The sequence below is a fragment of the Callospermophilus lateralis genome, chromosome 6 (genome assembly GCF_048772815.1).
Source record: "Callospermophilus lateralis isolate mCalLat2 chromosome 6, mCalLat2.hap1, whole genome shotgun sequence".
Classification (NCBI taxonomy): Eukaryota; Metazoa; Chordata; class Mammalia; order Rodentia; family Sciuridae; genus Callospermophilus; species Callospermophilus lateralis.
The window spans coordinates 88479042-88503541 of NC_135310.1; the positions used below are offsets into that span (position 1 = coordinate 88479042).

At 36.9% G+C, this 24500-nt stretch overlaps 1 protein-coding gene across 3 annotated transcripts in view; it reads right to left on the bottom strand.

Annotated features, from left to right (window-relative positions):
* Kcnq5 (potassium voltage-gated channel subfamily Q member 5) overlaps positions 1 to 24226 on the bottom strand; it is a 529894-nt gene extending 505668 nt beyond the window's left edge. For all 3 annotated transcript variants that reach the window (XM_076858500.2, XM_076858499.2, XM_076858501.2), the window contains exon 1: positions 23835 to 24226. In XM_076858500.2, the coding sequence (XP_076714615.1) occupies positions 23835 to 24226 (392 nt within the window). The remainder of the gene's footprint in view (positions 1 to 23834) is intronic.
* Positions 24227 to 24500: the final 274 nt, after the last annotated feature.

Consider the following 24500-nt stretch of genomic DNA (forward strand, 5'->3'; position numbering starts at 1 on the left):
GTATTACAAGTAATTTAAAGATGATTTACAGTACACAGGAAGATGTGTATAGGTTATATACAATCACTAGGAGACTTGAGCATTAGCAGATTTTGGTATTCATGGGATTCCTGAAATCAATCTCCAGTAGATTAATCAATCTCCAGGTAATTAGGATAACTAATTACCCATACAGAAGACACTATCCAGCATCTTGCACTGAGCTTTCCCATGTACACACATAACAGCTCGCCCAATTTCTAAGAAGTACTCTTTTATCTTTTCCTCTACAAAGGTAAGAATTTAAAGTATTTTCTCTTTTAAATGGATTTTTCCCCAGAAGACAAACCACTCATTTACTCTCCTGGCAGAAAAAAACAATAAAGTGTCAAGATGTCTTAGCCAGTTTGAAAATATTCTGGAATTTCTGGTTTCTTTTCCTTGTTTTTCACACAGCTATATAAATGTGGACCTAATCTGAAAGTCAGCTTGAAACACACACTTCAAGGTATTTGCAGTAATTTTTTTAATATTTCACTTGACTAGGAAGTTGTTTTAAAAGATGGCATAACCAGACTGCACCTATTTATATTGGTTATTTCAAAATAGCCATGAATCACTATTTTTATATACTTTAGCTAGCTAGTCAGCCAGTTCAGAGAACAAAATATGGTTAGGGTAAATCATTAGAATAACAGTTACTAGTTGAATGATCTAATGCAGACTGGATCACAAGAAGGCCACAAAAGGAAACTTAGTTTCTATCTCCTGTAAGTACATTCTAGTCATCTGTCCAAAACAATTAACAACAAAAATACCCTTTCCGAAGAGTGGAAAATTAAGTCTACTCTTTTAGAAAAGTCATTAAATATTTGAGTCAAGAACAAAAAAATATGTAAGTCAGGAAAAAGGCACAGCACTTGCAGAGAAAGGAGGTCTGTATTAAATACACTTGGATATGTCAGTCAGTGCAGTATTTATTTAACGAACCAAGCTTCTGGGATTTCATTTCTGTTTGCCACCTGGTGAATAAAAATGTGTGAAGTCCATGTTGTCTGTGACCTTTCACTAAAAGTTTCATTCCTTAGTCATATTCTGTATTGGTGGTCGGGTTTAAAGCCAAGAATTTACTTGTCATCTGACTGAGTTTCCTTTTCACATAAAATGCTTCAGCTAAATTACACCATCCTAAATGGCGGCACATGAGGTGACAAAAAATGGTTGAAGGATTTTCTATGCCCAACATGTCCATTCCTTAAAGAAGTGTTCAAGTATTACAAAACCACTGTAGTAAGTAAGGACAGATTCTGTACATTTTGGTCATTTGTGCTCTAAGATGGATAGTGGTTAACTGGGTATCTAAATCAATTGGCTTATGAAGTCTCCTTGGGTTGAACAGACTTCATTGAGTCTGCAGGGTCCATCTCCAGAGTCCTGAGTATATACACAGAAACTTCATCTTTAGCTATCTCCACTAGAAGACTTGACCAAATTTAACCAAGACAATGTCTATACATGAGGCTCTAAACCAAGGTTCTCAGATTTGATGGTCTATGAACTTATGGAAATGTATGCCACCAGCATCCAGATGCACACATGTGTGAATGATTGTCTAAGGTTCATAGGTGTGTTTTACTTCTCCTAAAGGGGATATGACCCCAAAAGATTTTGTAAACTTAGCCTTTGCACCAATAGTTACTTTCCAGAGATTTCTGAATTATGTGCCACTCAGAGTTCTCAGCATCCATCTGCTGCTGTTCACGTATCCAGCTGTACCCCAGTCAACAGAGCATGGTCAGTGCTCAAATAAAGTTATCTTCAGGCTTTGATTATTAGTTTGACCACAGGATGTGCTGCCTTGGCTCCATTATAAAGCTAACCTTGACTGATACAATTCAGGACACAATAAAATTGGGCACTCAGAAGTAAAACAGTATCATCTAGTTCAGGTGATTGAGTAAAATCACTCATGCTTCTTTCTTTGGGATTACCTCCATACAAACACATGTAGGCTTTTCTTTTCTTCTCTTCTGAGATATTTCAGAGAATGTCTGAGAATGATAAAAATGAATTTCCATGTATCCCCCACCTATTTTGCAGTATTGCCTCAGGCTTAAATCACCTTTGGGGAAAAAAAAAAAAGAATTGGAACCACTGCCTACTCCTCCTTAATCTCATTTTTCTCTTCCCACTCCTGGATTTAAATTATCTTTATATCTATCAATTCTTAATATTAAGAAAAATACTTACGTATCTATCAATTCTTAATATTAAGAAAAATACTTACGTAGCATACACATACTTATCTAAGCAATATACAGTATTGATTTCTATGTTTTTGAACATCATATTGTTTTCTCACACCATAAAAATGCTTTTGCACCTTTATTTTTTATTCAACGTTAGGTTTGATATGTATCAATATTGATTCAAGCAGTTCTAGTTCATTCCTTTCAACTACTGTATGGTGATTTACTACATGGAACTGCAAGTTCTTTACCTGTTATTTTTATAGACATTTTTCACTATTATCAACAATGTTGCAATGGGCTTTATAAATATATCTCATGTACCCATCTACCCACTGCCCCATGATGGCCTGCCTGATCTCAATGGCAAAAGTGATCTTCCATTTTTCTCATGCACAATATTACAGTGTCTCCAATGTCAACGACTCATCCTCATCCATCTTGGTATCCATGGTGCCTTTCATTATGCTTTTAGTACATAATGAATCTGTTATAAATATTTATTAATAGCTGTTAGTATACTGGTCTCAACTTTCTTAGGAAACTGTTTTCTGGGAATGGAATTTGTTATATATATGTTCTCATCCATTGAGCTGTCTTCTATAAGTTCTGTGCACTTAGTGGGGTTCCAATATTTTAGAGTGAATGAACAAATCAAAAGAGAATGTTATTTGTTATTTAATTACATGATGTGTGTGTGTGCAGTATCTTAACTGTAGTCAACAATGTATTTAGGTTTTCTAATGCCATGATTCTTTGTGTACTACACCAAGTAAATTTTCTACCCATAGAGTTTATTCATGCTTATTATCCATGCTGAGTTCTGGGGAATAAATGGGGATAGTCATTTATTCCCATAGGAACTTAGAAATAAGAGAAATAAATTTGCCCCATGATGGTAAAAACATAAAGTTCTATTTTAGTTACTCTCTTGATTTCAAAAAAGAGCTTCTTGCTTTCTATAGACAGAGGAGAGTTGTGTAAGTACACCTGTGGGCTGGACAACTGTCAGAAACCCAGGGAGCTTGAGGAACAAGCTAATCTTTGTCTCACGGCCATCTGATCTCTCCCTGAGGTACCACTGCATTTTTCCTGGAATTTTTCTACATCCTACTGTCTCCAGACAAGTTTCTTCTGCTTAATTATTACCTTCATAACTTCTCCTTTCATTCTCCCTCACTTAACCAAGTATCTAATCCAACTAGTGGTATCCTTCCTATTTCAACTCTACTGATGATTAACTCACCGTGCTCATTTTTCATCCCAGTTTTCCATAAGTCACCTGCCTACAACACAAGGACACATGATGTAAAATGTAGTTTTCTAGCTTTGGTCAGATAGTAAACATTTTTAGCTTTGGGAGCAATGGGTCATTATTGCAATTACCCCTCCCTGCTATTGTGGCATGAGAACAGTCAAGAAAACACATAAATAAATGTGGATGATGGTATTTCAATACAACTATTTATAATGGACCCCAAGCCTATTAGACTTGACCAGAGCCTGATTGATCTATGCTTATGCTTACCAGTCATCATCTATCTGGTGATGGTTCAGTTTTGTAGATAGCTCTTCTTCCTGGGAAAGAATAGGATAGTCACATGGATTCAAGGGTTGTAACTCATTTAAGAATGTTATAGGATGAATAAAAAAAGAACCCTTTCAAATATGAGTAAAGCATACACAGTAATAATAACTTGTACCTTAATGTTCACAGACATGGCAAGATGGTGGTTTGTAAAGCAAACAATGCATTGAAGATGGGCACTTGTCTTTGGGCAAAAGTGCGCCTCACATTGCATACACATAGAGCAACTGACACAAAATCAGTCACAGAGAATTTGTTCCCAGCTAGAAGGTACCTTCAATCTAAAGCAAGCCTGAACTGGTGGGGCATCCAACCAGATTTTGATCATAAAAGGTCCCTTTAGTTTTACTTAAGACTCTCTATACAGGTGCAACAGTAAAGTATGCAGACACATATATGCTTTCCCCAAGAACACTTGTGGCTTTTCAGAGATAAGATCAACAATAATTACAATCTGGGTTACTTGTGGGTACTGTTGTATTTAGTTAGGAAAGTAAATGTTTTAGAAATTTTACTATTTTTATTTTTAGAGGAACATACATTTACAAAGTGTATTCTTAAAATAAAGTCGCCATTTGTTGCTAAAGTTATTCTTTACAAATCTTGTTGATTTTTTTTCCAAAGGGATGTTTTCACACATATTGATTATGTATGTGTATATGCATACAAACATATTTAAAAGACAGTATTTTCAATATTTGATAAGAAATAGAATGATAGATGAATACTGCTGTCAAAAATCCAATTATACAAACAATTAAATTATTTCAGATTACAGACTAATCTAGCTGACAGTCCAGAGAAAGCCATTAACACTAATGGGTATAAAAGGTATGATTAGATATGGGCATGTTCTTATATATATATTTTTCTTTATTCAATGTCAGCTTAGCTTTGTCTTGCTTTTAGCCAGGGATAAAGTACACCACAGAAAGTACTTGGAGGGATGTGGAAATGTATGCATTGAATGGGGGGAAAAAGTCTTTCTGGGAAGCCAGAATTTGCTTTGTATTCAGGCTTGTCTTTCAACAAAAGAAAAGAAAACCATGACACATGCAAGGTAGGAAACATTAAACAAAAATTAAATATTCTCTAAAGTTATGAGTTTTGAATGACAATATTTCAAAAATAATTCAAGACACTACATATGCTAAGGCTAGAAATGAATGTTCTTGAGTCTGGATATCCTGGGAGAGATGGGACTCAAAAACTCTTAATTGAATCCTTTATGAAGCCAGCAGGGACCAAACCAAGAGAATGATCACCTCTTCTGACACTATAAAGGAGGTGCAGGGAACCCAGACACTGAAATCTACCAGGGATAATTTCCATGCCATATTTTATATATTACTTCACCATTATTACTATATCATTACCACTGACAACTAGTGGTAAGAATTTAAGGAAGTGTATTTGAAAGACCTTAAGTATACCAAAGTTCATGACTTTCCAGGGTCCTGGGAAATAGGGAAATATTGTTTGACACAGATTACCACAAGAGCTTATGTTCTAAAATGTCAAGCTTAGTATTTATAAAACAGTCTTCATTTGCAAAATTTTGTAACCTGATTTTCCAGAGTTGATTCAGTATGTAGTCACTCTGCTCAATTTGGCTCAAATAAAACCTTGTCATTGTAGCACCCCAGAAAAATGTAAAAGTCTTGCTTAAGAATAATTTCAATGTCGGTGGTGGGAGAGGACAAAGGATAAGAAGGTACATACATGGTAAACAAGTCATGTAGAACAGAGAGGACAATAACAGGTACATCTTATCTCATTCCTGCCCACAGTCCTACTCCCCAAAGGTAACTTTTATGGAGTGATTTCTTGTATTCATTCCAAAAATCTTCCACTTATGTACATGTATATATGGGAGGAGGTACACGCCCATGCATGCACCCACACTAATACTCACTATTCACAGATTCCTATTTGCATCTTTGTCCATTCAAAATTGATTTGTAGCCCTCAAATTCAATATAGTGATTTTGAAGTCATTTGTAGACATGTGCAGAGCAGTTAAAAATTTAAAAGTAAACATTTGGGAACATGTGCAACCATTGAAAGGCTCCTCGATGTTCCAAATCACAAGAGGGCTGGGATGTGTCTTACAGAGAAAATACATGTAAATTAAACTTCTTATTCAGGCATGAATTACATTAAAAAGTTAACAACATGTATTAAATAATGTGTCTTTAAACAGAAACATAATTAAAACAAGCTATGTATTCGTTGATTATTGAAAATGTTATGATCCCAGTTTCAAGACCTAATCCTGTATTTCCACTATGAGCAATGATTCGGCATTCACTAATTCAGTATTTGCAATGATCTTACAGTAACTAACTACCATAAATAACAAGAATCTACTCTGTGTATGTATGTTTCATTTACAAAAGTGGGTACTTGTATTTGTATACTATGCACACTATGTTATACCTTGACTCATTTTAGAAACCAGGCCATACGATGTCATGCATATCTATCTCATTCTTTTCAAAGGATGCACTTTTCCCTTGGATGATTTTGCCACTATTGACTTAACTACTTGCTAATGATTTTAGTTTTACATAGTTTCTGGATGTTTTAAACAACAAAATCATGCTTCAAGTAAGATTCTTGTGCTTTTTGTAACTATAGGCCTCTGATTTAAAGAAAATTCTGACCTTAACAAATATCCAACTGCTTTGGCTGTCTTAGGAACCATTGAAAATTTTCATTAGACTAGTATTACTACACAAGGTATAGATTTGGCTTGTGAGTTTATGTTATGCAACAGCAGCACCATGCCGAGGATGTCAAACAAAGGTCAAATAGATTTTCTTTTGGTGGGTAAGGTCAGGTTTAATAACTGCAGGGTTCCTCTTTGCCTCAGCTGGCCAGTGGTAAGTGTTCTGTGTGTACAAATCTGCCTATGAAGAAGGGAGGCTATTTTAAAGTGTTCCTTATCTAGTAGTGTCAAACTAACCCTCTTCCTTAATGTAAAAAGTAATAGCCACATGCCAACGGGAATTGAGGCTCTTCTTTACATCTTACCTGCCCCCAACGCTATCTGAGTAATGAAGTAGCTCAGGACTATCAGTGTGGAGCCAATGATGACAAAGAGAATCTTACAGGTATCCAAAAATCAAGGGAGAAATAGGGCATGCTGAATTGTTCACGTGAACAAACAGGAGCACTCTAATTTCTCCAATCATTTCTATGCTTCAAAATTTTCCTAGATCAAAAGATAATGGCTGAAGTACATATCGTATATTTCAATTTGTCTATGCATCTAAAAGACCCAGGCAGAAAATGGCATTTAGAGACTAACAATTTAAAGCCACCACCTCTTTTCTCCCCCATAATTCATTAATAAAACTATTACTTTTTAATGACAATATTAACAATAAAAGCATATTAGATATAGAAAATGAAAAATAAGAAGCATAGAAACTAAATTCAAATTAATTTTAACCACATACACAAAAGAAAGAAAGAAAGAAAGATAGTTCTTCTTGCTGTTCCTGCCCATGTCTAACTGTGTTACCTAGGCTCTGAGAGCCTGTAAATAGGATATTAGGGTTATTTATTATGGCACACTTAAACACATGTTTGTTCTCACTTAAATTTCTGGATAAATTCACTTGCCTTGCCCTAATGAGTTTACAAAGTGTAATGAAATTGTGTGTGTGTGTGTGTGTTTATAATACTCTTTCCCACTCCTACTTGTTTGAATTCTGGAGCTAACTCTCACAAAATTTTCATATCTAAAAACAAATCAAAGTGCTGTGACTGAATGGATTGAATACTGACTTGCTGCTTCTTTGATCTATTCATTTATTAAAGCTTTTCAAGACCAAGTCAATATATGCTTTAACTCAAGGAGAAGTTGTTTGTTCAAAATTCAACTTCGTTAGAAGGAAGAAAAGTCACAGAAATTAGTATCTTCTGCTGCTTATTAGGAGTTTCACAGAGGGAGAATTTTTTTCCTCCTATTATACACAGTGTAAAGTACCAATACGTTTGTTATACAATGTCCTTCATACAGCAGTTGAATAAACAATAGTATTTTAAATGAACGTAAGTATTCATTTTTAAAACTATACAACACCTTCAAGGAGAGGAGAGGAAGATTAAAGCAAGTCACAAACCTACAAGTGAACTCCTTTTTATTACAGGCAATGGAAGCCCTGATCACCAACTCTGGTTCCAAGTAAGTGTTTGATCCCGAGCAAATTATTTATCACTTTTTCAGATTAGTTTTTCCATGTAAAAAGGGACAGTGTTAGGTAGAATCCCCAAGCATCCTTCCAGCTCTACAATCCTTTTGCTTCAATGTGTTGAAGCAGGAGTCCCTGACAGTGGTTTCAAGTTTAAACCTTAAGAATGAGTTCTTATCCATGCATTCAAAAATAGAGATTATATTTCCAGATTTCTAGGGGAAAATATGTGCTCAAGCTCAGAGAGTTTGTACACACAACAGTAAATGTGTGGCTATATAATCTTGGTGCCAAATATAATGCTGTTGTAAAATACTTGTGATGTTTATTCATTTATTCACTCATTTATTCATTAAATGCATTTTTTTACATGTGCCTATTATTGTGGTATTTTCTCCTTTGGTTATTAAGATATTTGGTTACATAGTAGAAAAACTAACAGTTTTTGCATCTGCAATTATATTAATGAGCTTTAATACCTTGTCTCATTATTTCTACATTTATCAGATGGTCATAATTTAGAGGTTCACAATTTGTCCAAGGTCATACATGTTAAGTGTGTGTGACTTACATGACATTCTCTTTCCCTTGATGGCTGCAGAGTTGTGACTCCAAGGTTGTGGCTCCGTCTGCTTTTTCAAATTTCTCCCACATACTACTGTTCTAGAAATTCTCAGAATCTCATACACTGGTCTTCTACATGGTGATGCCAAAGCTCCACCAGGGTCTTTGCTGTTATCAATGTATGATGTTGTTATTACCCAGCACTACTTTTAGGCACATCCCAATGCTGCCATCTCAAATTTTTTTTCTTTTTTCCCACTCCAAACCTTTAGATATCTTAAATCCCAATCTCTCTTCATCCAGTATCTTGTTCCTCTCAATTACTCGAATCTTTCCCCTTATAGGGCAGCACTCTTTGGGGATTTTATGTTTGCAAAGACCCCTAGCTGCTTGGAGAGGAAAAAAAAAATGTTTAGCTTTTCTCTGCAGCTTTACTCTCATTGGTGATAACTTTGTAATCTACCATTCTCCTCTCTCTTCACCCATTTGTCAATTATGCAGCCTAATCAGTCTCCTCCTTCTTCCCTCCAACACTGTTTGGTGCCTTATCTCAAACTTTTTAGAAGTGTTTTGCACTTATCAGTATCTCTATTTCAGACTGCGGAACTGCTTTCTCACCAGATTTCCCAGCTTGCAGGGGAGTTTCCTTATCACCTCCTCTCCTGAAGTCCCATTCCAGTTATACAATTATACATTAGGGGACACCCTTCAGCCTAGAGGTGCCTTTTGAGAACCTGATGACTTTATCTGTACACTACCTACTTGCTGGTTATTTTATTCCATCCCCCCACCCTAAGGACATCAGGTTTGTTTGTTTGTTTGTTTGTTTTCTCTGAAGTTGGATGCTCTACTAACATATGGGACTACAGAGGCTATCCACTCCTAGATGGCCAAGTTTTCCCTCTAAGTTCTGGCCCCTCCTCTTTAATCCTGGCTTTCTGCATTAGTATATGCATATCTTTTTATATGCTTATATTCCTCTCCCTTCTCCATAATGCTTTCACACCATCAAGATCAGGTCTTTCTATAGATGCTGTATTGCCCTAGTTTTTCTCTTCTCTCTTTTCCTCTCATCTCCAAATGCTGGTGTTCCCTAAACTTCTATCCTACACTCTTCGCCCAGCACCTTTATTATCTCTTCTTTCATCACCTCTACCTTGGTAACTGATGACCTTCCATCCTTTCTCAAAGCCCAAACAGGCTACATGTTCACCTGTGTATCCTGTCTATACATAAAACAGGATTAAGCAACTATTGCATGGTAACAGTAACACTTCCTTGAAATCCTAACAATTTTTATTCTTTCCTCTCTTCTGCCTATGAGAAGCCAATCAAGGGCAAATAAGTCCAGCTCTCCCTTTGAACTCTTTCCCATTCTCCCTTCCTTCAGATTCCCAGAGTGAATGTTCCAGGCCAGGCTCTTGTCATGCCATGTCATTACCCCACTGTCAGATGGTATTCTAGAGTGACCATTCACTAACTTTACATGCAGCCCTTGAAACAAGTATAAAAACACATAATAGATTGATCATGGGTAAGTCTCCTAAGTGTAATACCATGTGCTTTGAACATCTATATTAAGATTGCAATGTGGAAAGGGACTTAAAACCAACAAGAATCAACAACAACAACAACAAAGAACAGGTACTTGTCGTTGACATTTTTTGGAGGGACTATGATCTCTCATTGGTGATTAACTGTGAATTATGTTATCTATCTTTGACTTAGAGGAATATTCTGTTTTTTCCTGCATGATGTGAGAGTTTATTGACTATTCTTTTTTATGGTTGTCTAGGCTACCTTGCCTAATTCCATCTATTTTTTTTTAAGAGAGAGTGAGAGATGGAGAGAGAGATGGAGAGAGAGAGAGAGAGAATTTTTTTAATATTTATTTTTTTTTAGTTTTCGGCGGACACAGCATCTTTGTATGTGGTGCTGAGAATCGAACCCGGGCCGCACGCATGCCAGGCGAGCGCGCTACCACTTGAGCCACATCCCCAGCCCCCCTAATTCCATCTATAAACTTATTTTTATTATCTACTTCCTGCCCTGAAGCCTGGGATAAAACTCCATACCACAAGCTCTCTGCAGCATGACCCAACCAGTTTAAGAACAGTAATTTATAAAGTAACTCATCAAGGCCAACACTGGAAGCAACAATTGAAACCATGTAAGGGAACCTTTCTTGCTAGACATACTATGAAACTCTCACTTCCATTTTCAGGCGTAGACTGAGGCCATTCTACAGAGAAGACAACAGGAACTACTGAGCCTGGGTAAACCAAACTCATGGCTTTAGTGAGTGTCTAGAAGTCAATATGATCAGCACAAATATGATAACTGGATATTTTCCTTTCCTACTCTCTTGACTGTCCTGATTTTGGAAGAACTTCAAGCACATCTATCTCAGTACAAGACTAACGTAGGGCTGTGTTAAACTAGAGTAGTTGGCTCCTTTGAGAACACTCAAACCTATCTCCTTCTGTTTATCCATTGGAGTATCTGAATCTAAAGGAACCTACCTGGCTTTCTTCTATAGAAAAATATTTGGATGACTGACTGAACATTTAAGGATGCTAAAATTGCTGTCTCTAACAATGTGTCACTTCTTTTCAAGGATTACATGAATAATAACAAACTATTCCTGTGTTCGCAACTCTATCCTGAAGAAGCTAATGTATTACCCAAAAGTTATTTGTGTTGTTCAATTTCTTTTCCTTATCCATTTAATGCAGAACAATAGACATATAGAATTTTATCATCTGGCATGAAAAATTTAAAACCAATCTTACTTTGCATGTTTTTAAGCTGACTGATGATCTAGCTCAAAAACTCATTTGAAGGTTAAGGAAGTAGTTTTAAAGAGATGGAGAAAGTACACATTAGGGTTTTCAATGAACATACATTCCTGATATTGACCTTAGCTATCCTGGGAAGTACCACTGTCTAGCTGGAGAGGGGAAAAAAAGCCATTTTCCATATCCCTGTAGGTAGCTGAACAAATGGGGAGAAGTATTTCCAAAGTGTTCCAAGGACATGGACACTCAACTATAAAATAAATAAATGTGTGAATTCTAGGCCCTCTGGAAGACTAGGTAATATTTTCCTTTGTGTGCAAGAATAAAAATGTTCACCATATCAGAAGCTTTAAAAGTATGCACTGAAAATAAACAGCCATTTGATTTGATTTTTTTCCAAAAAAAAAAACCAAACTTTTTGTTTTTATTATTGTTCATAAGCCATTTCGAGGAGAAAAATATATCATCCCCAACACACTATTATGATGTGGCCTGAGCTTCTTTTCTATTTTCAAAATACTTTGGAGCAAATTGAACATACTCAGAATGTTTTATTAACTAGAACATTTAGTTTAACCAGTTTAATTACTACTCTTTAAAAATTACTATGAATTTTTAAAGTGGGAACTCCTGTGCCTGGTGTCTGTGTGGGAATGCCCTGAGTAGAACAACCACCTGCACCAGCCACTCAACACCCAGCTTCAAAGTTCCCCAAGGGTCAAGAGAACTGGCAACCAATGGTAATGTGTCTGGCACTCCTGGAGTTTACCTTATAAATCCTTTCAATAGAAGCAGTAGCTAAATATCGCTAGAGAAAGGCCCATTTTTCCTTTTATTCTAAGTCAATTCATAGAGATGGTTTCTGTGGCTCAGGAAATAGTTAACTAATATCCTTCCAGAATAAAAATTCCTCAATTTTTCTACCACAGGGTCTAAACATATAATAATAATTTACATATATAATAATTTCTACCACAGGGTCTAAACATATCCTGAATTAAGGTTATTAAACAAACACTGAAGATGTGCATTCTGATTTTACAAGTCAGAAAGTTGCAAAATGTATCCAATTTCTCCAAACATGGAGAGAAGGCTCCGAAATCTCAATCCCATCCAATCCTCCTGATGCATTCAGGTGTGAAAAATAACAGGGTAAGAGGAATGGGAGCCCTGAAACTTCTTTCCTATCTACAAAAGCTTATGGGAATAGCTTTCACAGAGTCTATGTTTTGAAAAATTTCCAACTAGAAAAGGGGACAAGTGGCTTTCTATCTCATAGATTTTCCTATATTATACTTGCATTTTGAGGTCATGCTTTAACCTTCCAATTACACAGAAAAAAAAAATGCACCTCTTTAATGCCAGATCACAGATCTACTTCTTGACTCAGTGAACAAGGAAACTCCTAGTGACTAGAAAAGTCTATGTGATAAACATTTTTAAGTATGTGCTATTTATCTATCTGTTACAAATATATTTGGACTTTTAACATCCCTTTTTCTAAAATAATTCCATCTGAAATAAAATTTGGTTTCTAATTTATTTCTCTACCATCTACCATCTTTCAAAATGGGAAGCATGATTTTTTAAAAAAATTACTTGCTAAATATCTAAGTACTCATATATTTTAGAAATAATGAATTGAGATTAAGAAAATTTAGCCTAAATGAAACTCTAAAAGCAACAACAACAAAAAATGTAGTGGTCTCTCCTTTTACTTCTAACTCCCACAACTTTCTAAAAATCTCTGTTAATTACTACAGAGTTATGTGTAAATTAGGTATCAGTCTACTTAGGTAGTACACTTAGAAGACATGAGTAGAGGATCAATGCATCTTATGATTAAGAGCAGACAGCTTCCAGAGGAAGAGAAATCAAACTATACAACATAACAAAAATAAATAAAGAATAATACCATTCCAGCAAGACAGATGCACAGAAAGGAAGAGAAAAAAAATCTAGGACTACTTTAATTGAAAGGGGGAATTTAAAAAAAATGAGAAAAAATAGACATGTTCAGGAAATATATATATATATATATATATATATATATATATATATATATGTAGGAGGGAAGAGAGACAGTATGAAAAGTGAATGGAATATATTTCTACTAATGTGAACAAAACATGAGCTATTTATCATTTTACAGAAAGACAGAAAACCCTGTGAAATTAGTTTGAAGCAAATATGTCCTAAATTCAGTCATTTTGCGATATACTTAGAGCAACTGCTGCTATTTTGAAATGAATTCTAGATATTTTTTAATGAAGGTATAAATTTGAAATTTAATGTTCATGGAAATTGCATTAAGAAAACTATTGTTTAGATCATCAATCCAATTGTCTTACAATTTAAACTTGGAGAATGTAAGGAAATTCCTATTTGGAAAAGAAAATGTTAAAACATTACAGCAGTCCTACTAGTGGCAAGACTGAATTTTGGTTAAAAATAAAGAATACAACTCTAGCTAGATATCATAGAAGACACAAAAAGAGTATTTTAGTTTATTTAGATACTCACAAACTATGATTAAAAATCCAATTAAAGGGGGCTAGGGTTGTAGCTCAGTGGTAGAGCGCTCGCCCTAGCATGTGCAAGGCCCTGGGTTTAATCCTCAGCACCACATAAAAATAAATAAATAAAATAAAGGTATATAAAAGAAATTCATTCCTTCATTTCTTAAAAAAATCCAATTAGAGGACAATGCAATAATATAAATAAGGACTAAAATACATGATCCAGTTAATAAAAACTACAGGAGATTAAAAAAATAAAAAGGAAAGCAATAAATTATGTAATAAATTAGGGAAAAGCTTAAGGAAAAATTGGATAATAATAGTACATCTTTGAGTTATTCTGAAGATCAAAAAAGTTGATGTTTATAAAGCATTTAGAATCACATTGAACATAAAATCCATAATAAATATGACTATTATACTGGCAATAAAGCCTTATCCTTTCTTGATTTTCCTCTTAATCTTATCTTCTAGCTGATGTCCAATCACTCTTTTATCATTCTCACATTATCTGAATATATGGTCTAAGTTCACTATTCCCCTCCCCGCCTTTTTTTCTGACTTATTTCTGAACTAACAGCAGTCTGGCTTCACTAAAGATTAACATTGGTGAGGTCAAACAATAACTGAAAATTTTTATCTTGTCAGATGCAATGGTAGACCCCTGGCATTAATCACGCTAAACTTCTCTCTACATTTCATAATTTACTATTTTGTGAAACTTTTTCAGCACATTTGGTTTCCATAACCACCTGACCATCTTTTTGTCTAGTGTTCCTTTATATATTGCTGTCTACATCATTCCATTCCCCATTTCCTGTGTTCACCCCTTAAATTCTGGTATTCTTCAGGTATCCATTGTTGACCCAAGGCCCTTTCTCTTTTATATTTTCCTTGTGGTTTAAGTCTTATATTTCAAATCATCATCCACAAGCTACTGAACATGTACAATTGAAAGTTCCACAAGCACTTAGTTCAGTTCAGTAGTTCAGTATCTCCAAAGCTAAACTCAATCTACTGTTCCCCTCAACTCTACCTGTATTGATCTAAGTTATGGCTCCACTCTCCACATAGTCACTCAAGTCAAAAAACTGGAAATAACAATCTGTCTTTCTTCTTCCTCTTCTACATTCAATCATTCATTAGTACATTTCAACTCTACTGTTGTGTTTATTCTCCTTCTTTACTACCCTAGTCTATGTTCTAATCGTCCCTTGCTTAAGCTGGAACAAAAATTTTAAAACTGATCCTCAACCTTCAGTTTGGTCCTTCTATGCCATCATTCATAGAAATGAGAATCCAATGACATTATAACCTAAGTCCTATCTTTCTCCAAGATTGTCCATCACTTAAAGAATAAAATTCTAGTCCTTTAACATGGAAATCTATCCCTCTACCCCATTATCTCTATATTTTTCTCTCCATTTTCAATCAACAGCCACTATGGTAATTACGGAATATATGTGTGTGTGTGTGTGTGTGTGTGTGTGTGTATGATATTTGCATAGATCTCATATATAATACTGTAATATCTTGATGTAATATTTTATTCATACTTTGAAAAGTAAGAAACTGGTGTTGGAATCAACTTGCTTATAGAAATCAAATCAATAGAAATGAAGTTGATAATTGAATCTGAACCTAATTATATTTCTCAATGGAATTTCCTTCAGTCCATCTCATTCCCTATTTAGAACCACCAGCATTTAACACATTACCTGGTACATATAATAGCAGTTAATTAAATGTTAAACTGAATTAACTGTTGAAAAACAGGAGAAAAGATGGATTACAACATTATAATTATAAAAAGAATCATCCTGCCTCTGACTGAAGAAGAAATAGAGATTGCAGAATTACCTCATAGGTACTATAAATAGAAATAATGGCCCCTGTGGCTGAATTTGAAAAATAATGTGTCTCTTTTTATCCATTTATATTTAAATATATTATATAATCAAATGATATAATTTTCATATTATCAAAAGTACATTTAAGACTCCTTTTATTTTTAATTCTTATTTGAATACCTTATTCAAGTGTTTTATTTACTTCAAGAAGAGCAAAACAAAGGGAAATATAAGTATTTACATTGACATAATTTCTCATTTAAGTATATAGTGTGTGTTTACATTGTGTATTTGTGTGTGATTATGAAAGATATATGCACTAATATCATATATATATATATGCAATGGAAATGCTCAAACTATTTTTTAAGTTTAGAAATTGATAACTTCAATAATATTTAGGAAACTCATTCATCAGACAGAATCATTGCAAAGCATTTAAAAGATCACCTGGAAACTCTGAAACCCATCAAATAATTTCAATAATTATCAAAAAATACAGTTGTACAGCCAATCTGTATCCCAGGTTGCAACCAAATAAAACTTCAAATAACATACTCATAAATGGTTAAAGAAAAAAGGAATTAAAATGGAAACATTGACAAACCATTAAACACAATGATGAGCTATGGTTATTCAACAATTGGGCTTCTAGTAGTTTCACACCACTGGGCTAGGATAAAACATGCTCTGCTGGCATTTTTCATCTGCCAAAATAGCCATTTGCAATTAAAAATTAAAACTGGCATTACTTCTTTGCAAGTAATTATCAAAAGCTACTGGCTGTCTTCTTTGTTTATACTGTTTCTTGTATCAGGACTTTATTCCAGTTTGAAATTTTCTTCACATTTTTTTTTCTTTTAGGCCATAATAGTCCCAATTCTAATATCTTAACACTTTCAACATTAATAATTTCAATGTAGTCCCCAAATATTATGGCATTTCTAAAAACTGATTGGTTTGAAGGATGTGGAGTATCTTATGTTCCTATTATGAGCTTAATAGAAAGCTGTATAAATTATATAAGATTTCTCTGTACTTAAGGAAAATCAGTGATTTTTTAAGGAATGCAGGGGCAAAAATAAAATACAAATATCAATTTCTATAGATACACACATAATTCAGGACAGAATATATATCTAAATAATAAAGCAATTCATTGGATCTAATGCATTCTGGTAGAGTGGCCAATAGGGTGAAATTCCATCTTCCACGAGGGAACCAATAATGTATTTTGGAGATCTGGGGTGTCCCTCAGTAAATCAGCAGGCACGCATGAAGTACATTCTATGTGGCAGGCACTGCTCTGGGTGACAGTAATATGGCAGTGAACAGAAACATCCTGCTTTTAATGATTGGGTGTGTTGGAGAGGAGAATCAATAAACACCTTTCTCCCCCAAGAAGAGGAGGAATGTGTTCTTCTTAAGGAAGACTTGGGAAAAATCACCTTGGCTACTATGCAGCATAGATCTTGGGGAGTTCAGAGTGAAGTGAGAGCAACTGGTTAGAAAGCAACCCTCCAGCTCAGAGATGAGGAGGGGAAACACAAACTATACTAGGAAACTTTTTATTCCAAATACTCATTTCATTTATGTTAGCATATTAGACTCAACAATATCTTCCACCATCTCGGTTGGTTGGATCCTACACATTGTTGTGCCCATGCACAGGTGAAGATAAGGAGGACCAAAAGTCTAACGTGTCTTCTTTCAAGTCACAAAGCTACTTAGTTGAAAAGCTGGGAGCAGAGTATTAGTGTCCTATTTCTAGCCCCATATCTTTTCCCTTTAAATGAATCATCAGTAGCTTACCTCTAACTAAACTGAAAACACTTAATAGTTCCTTCATCTTATCCTTCACCCAAATCTCTTTTGTGTAAGGCTTCCAAGGAAAATTATTTACTCACTCATTAAACAACCATTTATTGAAGATCTACTAGATACTAGAGAACTTACTAGGTACTTGAAATTCAGAGATAAGTAAGAAATTTTAGTTCAGCCTCCTGCTGGACAGAGAAAGTATCCCATGATAATAACACAGTAGGTAGGAAACATCATTATGATGAAACTTCTAGAGTGCCATGGAATCTGAGTCAAGAGGCACCTAACCCATCCTGGAAGACTGTCTAGAAGTGTACCCAAAAGGAAGCCATTCCTGCATTTTGTTTAAAAACAAGCAAGCAAACGAAAACCAGTAGGAGTTGGAAAGCCAGAGTGCAAGAAATGAGAAAGGTCCAAGAACACAGATGAATAAAGGAATAGTGGTGAGACATAAGAGGAAGAAGTTTAGTAAGTCTTGGGACCAGGGTGCATATTAGAGAAGAGTGGGTGGAATGAGGCCAAAGAGATGGGCAGAGGTTCTCCTGAGCTGTTCCAAGAAATCTGCAGCTCAACTGACACTACTACTGTGTCCATTTTTCCACCTCTAAGCACCCCTCAGCCCACTGAAATCATACTTTTTACCCCACCACTCCACTGAAGCTGCTGTCTCAAAGGCCATCGGCGGCCTTCTTTGTTAACAGTTCAGTGAAGTCTTACCCAAATTTTTAGTCCTTTCTTCAGCAGCAGAAACTACTAACCGTAACTTCCTTTTTGTATGATCTTCTGTTATAGTTTGGATATGAGTGCCACCCAAAAACTTGCGTGTTCAAGGATTGGTCCCCAATGTAGTAATGTTTAGAGGTGGGTATTTTGGGGAGTGATTATAATATCAACTGTGCTCTGACCTCATTAATTAATTAATCCATTGAGGACGTATCAAACTGGTGAAAACAATCTGCCAATTCTCTATCTTTAACATTTTTCTTATACTAATCCACTGAGGACGTCATCATTGATGGTATTATTGGAACATGGTAGAAAATGTAATAGTTGGGACCTAGTTGGAGGGAGTGGGTCCTTGGGGACATACCCATGGAAGGAATATATTGTCCTTGGTCCCTTCTTCTTTCTCTGCTTTCCGGCTGCCATGAGGCAAGAAGCTTTCCTCTGCCACTCCTTTCTGCCATGCCCTTCTGCCATGATGTTCTGTCTCACTTTAAGCCCAAAGCAATGAAGCCAGTCAGCCATGAACTGGAATCTCTGAAACCATGAGCCAACTAAGTCTTTCTCCTTTAAGTTGTTTATGAAAGGTATTTTGACCACTACAATGAAAAGTTAACCAAAATTTCCATTATTTTTAGAAAGATAAGATCTCTTGGCTTTTTCCTTGGCCTTTGGGTTGCTTTATCATGGGTTTTCCAGGTTTTTCTTTGGAGTCTTACTGTTCCATTCACTATTTGATGTTAATGTTCCCAAGACTGTCCTCCACCAGTGCATTTCCTAGACTATTTCATATTTTCTGCTCCTTGCTTTAATTACCATGAAACTGCTACAGGCTTTCAAATCTAAATGTGTGATTAGGCATTTAGATTAACCTCCAATTTTAAATGCATTCATTCATTCAAAATTATCTTTATTGCATACCCTTTATGCAGGAATAGTTTTGGTTGCTGATCCAAGACCCACTGGAAAGAGATTAGTTCTTTGCTATGTTCCTGAAACTAATACTCTCCACCTGAATAACACAAAAATATCTTCAAGTCATTCCCAAACGTGAACTCTATTTTCATGAATATGTGCCTTTCATGTTGGTGAAGGGCACACTTCCACTCCCTAAATAATCCAGGTCAGAGTCATCCTGCTCATACCACATATCAAACTGGTGAAAACAATCTGCCAATTCTGTATCTTTAACATTTTTCTTATTAAACCCTTTTTTCACAGTTAACTGCCTTAGTTCTTAGGCAATCATCTTCCATTTTTCTAGAACAGTCCATTGCACATACTAGAGAGCCAAGACACATCTGAAGAACAAATTTATGAATAAAAGAATGCAAGAATGAATGGAAATTTCAGAACTGCTACCACCTAATTATAGTCCATACCAACTCCATTTTGAATCCCCCAGTTCAGTTTCCAAACTGGTAAAATGGAGGTATTTCCAAAATTCATATTCAATTAGATTGCTCCCATGATAAACTTTCCTTTACCATTCATTGACCAGTACTGACTATAGGATAAAAACCAGCCTCTATGGACAGCATCTGAGACTATCAAAGGTCACATACATGCCTTTCCCTAACCCCTCTTTTCTTGCTGCTGTCCTCAGCTTGCACATACTTAAAACAGTAAATATGTTGATTCACAATTCCATATCTCTTCTCCACCAAGATTGCTCATTTCCCCCTTGCTTTTTCCACTTGAAAATTAACAACTCATTTGGACAAACTTGGCTCATGCCTCATTTCCCCTTCAATGACTATGCTGAGCTTTCTTCTTTCTCTCCTACACTTCTATTTTACCCACAAATCTTTCTAACCTGCCTCCTCTGTAACAGCACCAGTAATACTGTTTCAAACTTGTTCTCATGTTTGTAATCGCCCCATGGTGAAATTTTTCCCTTGAGAGTGGAGGCCTCTGTCTCATTAAATTGTGAATTAGTACCATTAGACATTCAAAAATTTATAGATGGATAAATAGATTAATGAATAAGTAAATAACATGGGTCACAGAAATATTTTAGGAAAGGCAATGATATGATATGGTTTGCATTTTAAAATTAAGACTGGTATCAGAGGGAAAGCAAGCTATGAACAGATGCCAAATGATTAGGAGAATATTATAAATTATTAATATTACAAAAAGGCTTAGAGAAACAGGAAAAATCGTAGAAATAGCAAGATAAAGAGGCAAATATGTTCAAAAATATTAGTGAAGAAACAGAATTTAATGTCTGTTTGGATGGCTAACAAGAGCAAATATGAGAAAAATGATATGAGAAATATGAGAAAAAAATGATGACTTCAGGTGCCTAGCTTGAGTAGCTGAACTATTTTTTCTAGTTTACTCACAATACTATCATGTTATAAAACCAGCCAAAGATATATTTGACAAAGTTATGAGTTATATATCTGTACAACATTGTTTGCTGTGTAATTTCTCAGAACCATCTTTGCTGTATCAATGTAAATTTATATATGGAACCCCATCATGTATTTCTCTGCCTCCACAGTTATTATTCTAAAACTTTCCTTTAAAGGGGGAAATTAAAAAGGGACAAACAACATTCAACGAAAGAACCTCATTGTTCAATAGCTCAACTATGAGGAACAGATAGAAAACATGGCTGACCAGTAAACAGCAGTAAGGGTACAGATCTACACTCCACTACTTTATAGATTGAAAAAAAAATATTTAAATTAAGTCATATTTTATGGTCATGCAATCAGTAGGCTAGGAATGTACTCCTGAAGCCACACTCTAATAATAACAATGTTGATTTTTGTATATTTAACAGAAATCATCTTTACCTGAAACATAACTTTAAACATACCCTTGTTTCTTGGCAATGAAAACACTGATCTACCAAGTAAATTCATCCCTGAAGTACCTCATTAATCACAATGCACTTGTTCTTGGCAGGAACCTTAATATGCTACAAACACTGTTATTAAAGTAAGATTTGGAGATTCCCAGGCTGGCAAGAATTAGTTAGTTACACCTCTCTAGAAAGTATTTTCTTAAAATTTCCTGTATAATTAATGATCTTATTAGGCTTATAGATCAAAGCAACTTTGCTTTATTAATTTAATATGTATAAAGTCCAGTTATTCAAAACTCATTCAAACTCATAAGCAGCAATTGCCAATGATGGCCTCTTTTCCTCAGGGTCTGCTGTAGTTGCATACAATCTCCCAGAATATGACACTATCCATTCTATTTGTATGCTGATGTGTATCTAGCACCCCTATCTAACTGCTCAGAAATTACAGCTTCAGTCTCTAGAGGTGTATAACACTAAAGTTTACATCAGCAACACCATATTAACAATTTATTCCCTACCTACCACTAAAGACACAGCTAGACTGATAAAGCCTAATGAGTAGAGAAGTGTCCAAATTTTAATCTTTTAAAAAATAATTCATCAAAATGTGTAAAATTTCTGTAAGCCCACAAAAACTTGTTAAGCACCAGGATATTAAACAGAAAATGTTGCACTGTGAGAAATTCTCATACATGTTGGAGAACAATGCTTAGGAGATACAAAGTAGGTAGTCCAATCAAAGTTGTCTCTAACCCTCTCTGAATTATATAGTGTATAATTTACCAAAACTGAAAGGCTATACATGCTATGTATCATATTGAGAATTCAAAGCAATGTATATTTTGAGCCATTGTTAAAAATCATTTCCATACAGTGTATATTTGCTGCCAAATCGAGCATCATAACTGCTAAAAATTTTTAGTGTATCTTGACACGACACATCAAAATAATTTACTAGGCTGATTAAATAATAGGATTAATTACATATCAAACCAGAGGTGATGAACATGTAAAGTGTCAGGAGTGTTTCTTTACATCTATCATTAATTACAGTATCCACATCTAAATCAATGTGATTAGTGAATAATATGTTATACCTTTTAATGTAATAATGATGCAACACAACATTCTCCTTGTGTATTTTGTAAAATGGAAAGTTGGCTGGAATATTCTACCTAATCCTACACATTCATATCAGTCTGGGACTGTAAAATTTTCCAGACACCAGGGCCCCACAGATTGTAGACTCAACCAATTTTCCTGATTTCTACGTGGTCAAATTTCAGGTTCACCTCTTTACAAAACCATTCCCTTCTTCCACGTTATTAAAAAAAAAATCCAATATTGGTGCCAATGCTTCATCCCAGATGAGGGATATATATATATATATATATATATATATATATATATACGGATAAGACACCTCATTCTAAAAGAAACATAGTTCGTGTATTCCAAACATATTTTATTAGGAAACAATGAACAAATCAGTGAGTGCCTGCGACTTTCCCTAAGGGTCTCCTAAGGCTGACATGTTTATATATCATTTTAACATAAAGGATTGGGGCGGGACACTGAAAAAGAAGAAAAGAAGAAAAAAAAAAAGGAATGTATTAGAGTGTGAAAGCATGAAAACAACCATAAAGTGTCCAGATAAATCTAACTCTTAACAGGAGATTGAATGAATGGACGTTGTGGGAAAAACAGTAGTAAACTTTAAAGCCACTGAAAGGTTTTAAATGCCTAAGGGAAAAATAAACATTTGCTTCCAATCATTTTCTCATTAAGCATTCTCTGTTAGATGGCAAACGCTAACTTAAAACCCAGGCTTTGACTTGGCGCCTTACACGCCGACCTAACCCACAGCCTGATCCCGGTCAAAGACAGCTCATTTGCGCTTCAGCTAATAGCACCTTGGCCCCACTACCGCGCCGCTGGTCTCCCATCGCCCACGCCACCAGCCCTGGCCACAGCGCCGGAGCGTTGCTTCGCCTGGCCCGCTAGCCGCTAGCCTCTTCTAGGCCTCGACCACCTTCTCTGAGGCAAGAAGGGCTACACATACTGACAGATTTTCCGTTGGTGGTAGCTGTGGTGGTGGTAAGGCGTGTTTCCGGGCGCACTTAAAACCTAGCAGCTTTCTCCAAGTAGCAGCTTCCCCTGCTCCGCCCCTAGGACTTAGGACCCAGCCCTCGCTGCCTCCTCTCTCAACCCGGTCCAATCCTGCCATCACCTCCTAACCTCTCCCATAGACTCTCAAGCCTCACAGGGACTCGTGTTCCCCCGGTGCCTATCCCAACTCCTGGGCGCCTGGCTCAGTTGAAGTTTATGTATCTCAGGACCTAATTACTCCCAATTACTGTTTAAGCTGAAGTCACGCATCCGCCAGGATCCCGCCCCGTGCCTGCCTGAAGCTGCAGGGCACTTCATTGGGTGCCCTCAGGGAGAAGGTTCAAAGTGGGAGGTGGGAGAGGTGGAGCTGCGGGAGGTGGAAGGCTCCTGGAGGAAGACCACAAACACGTGCAAAGAAATAAAAACCACCACGTGTGCGCGCGCGCGAGTGTGTGTGTGTGTGTGTGTGTGTGTCTGTGTGTGTGTGTGTGTATACACGCGTGCGCGCGCGTCAGGTCAGGGCGCGGGCGCCAAACCCGCCGCAGGGGGCCAGGCGCAGGGGCTTCTCGGAGCAGGCGTGGCGGGAGCGCGCGGGGGGCGCCGGTACTTACACGAATGCGTGGTAGATGAACGCCCAGCCGCGGGGTCTTTCCAGCACGTTGTAGAGATAGTTCTGCACTCGCCGGTACTTGACGTTTCGCCGGCAGCTCTGGCTACTAGTGTAGGAGAGCGGCTTCCCCAGCAGGCTCATCCGGGCCCCCTGCTTGCCCCGGCGGCTCTCCCTCAGGCCGCCGCCGCCGCCGAGCGCGGCCGCGCGGGTGCCCAGCAGCAGCAGGCCGTCGCCCCTGGCGGCCGCGGAGTTCAGCAGCACTCTGCCCCGACCGGACTCCACATCCTTCATGCCGCTGCCCAGGCGCCCCCCGCCCGCCGCCGCCGCCGCGCTGCTCTTCACCCAGAGCCCGGCGGCGCCGCCCTCCTCTCCTCCCGCGTGGTGGCGGGGCATGGCATCACCACGGGCACCGGGAGGGGGGTGCCAGCGCCTGCGGCGGGGGCAGTGGCCTCATGTGCGCCGGCGGGTTTGAAGGAGGAAGCCGGCGGCCGACGGGGCGCCCGCGTGCCAGAGACCTCCGAGCCGGGGGCGGGAAGCAGGCAGCCAGCAAACCACCGGGTCTTTGGGGCGGGGGCCGAAGGGGGTGTGCGGAGGAGGCCGAAGATTCTCAATTTCTAGTAGCCTTTAGCTTCGAATTCGAAATCCGAAGTGTTTGGGGCGTCACTTT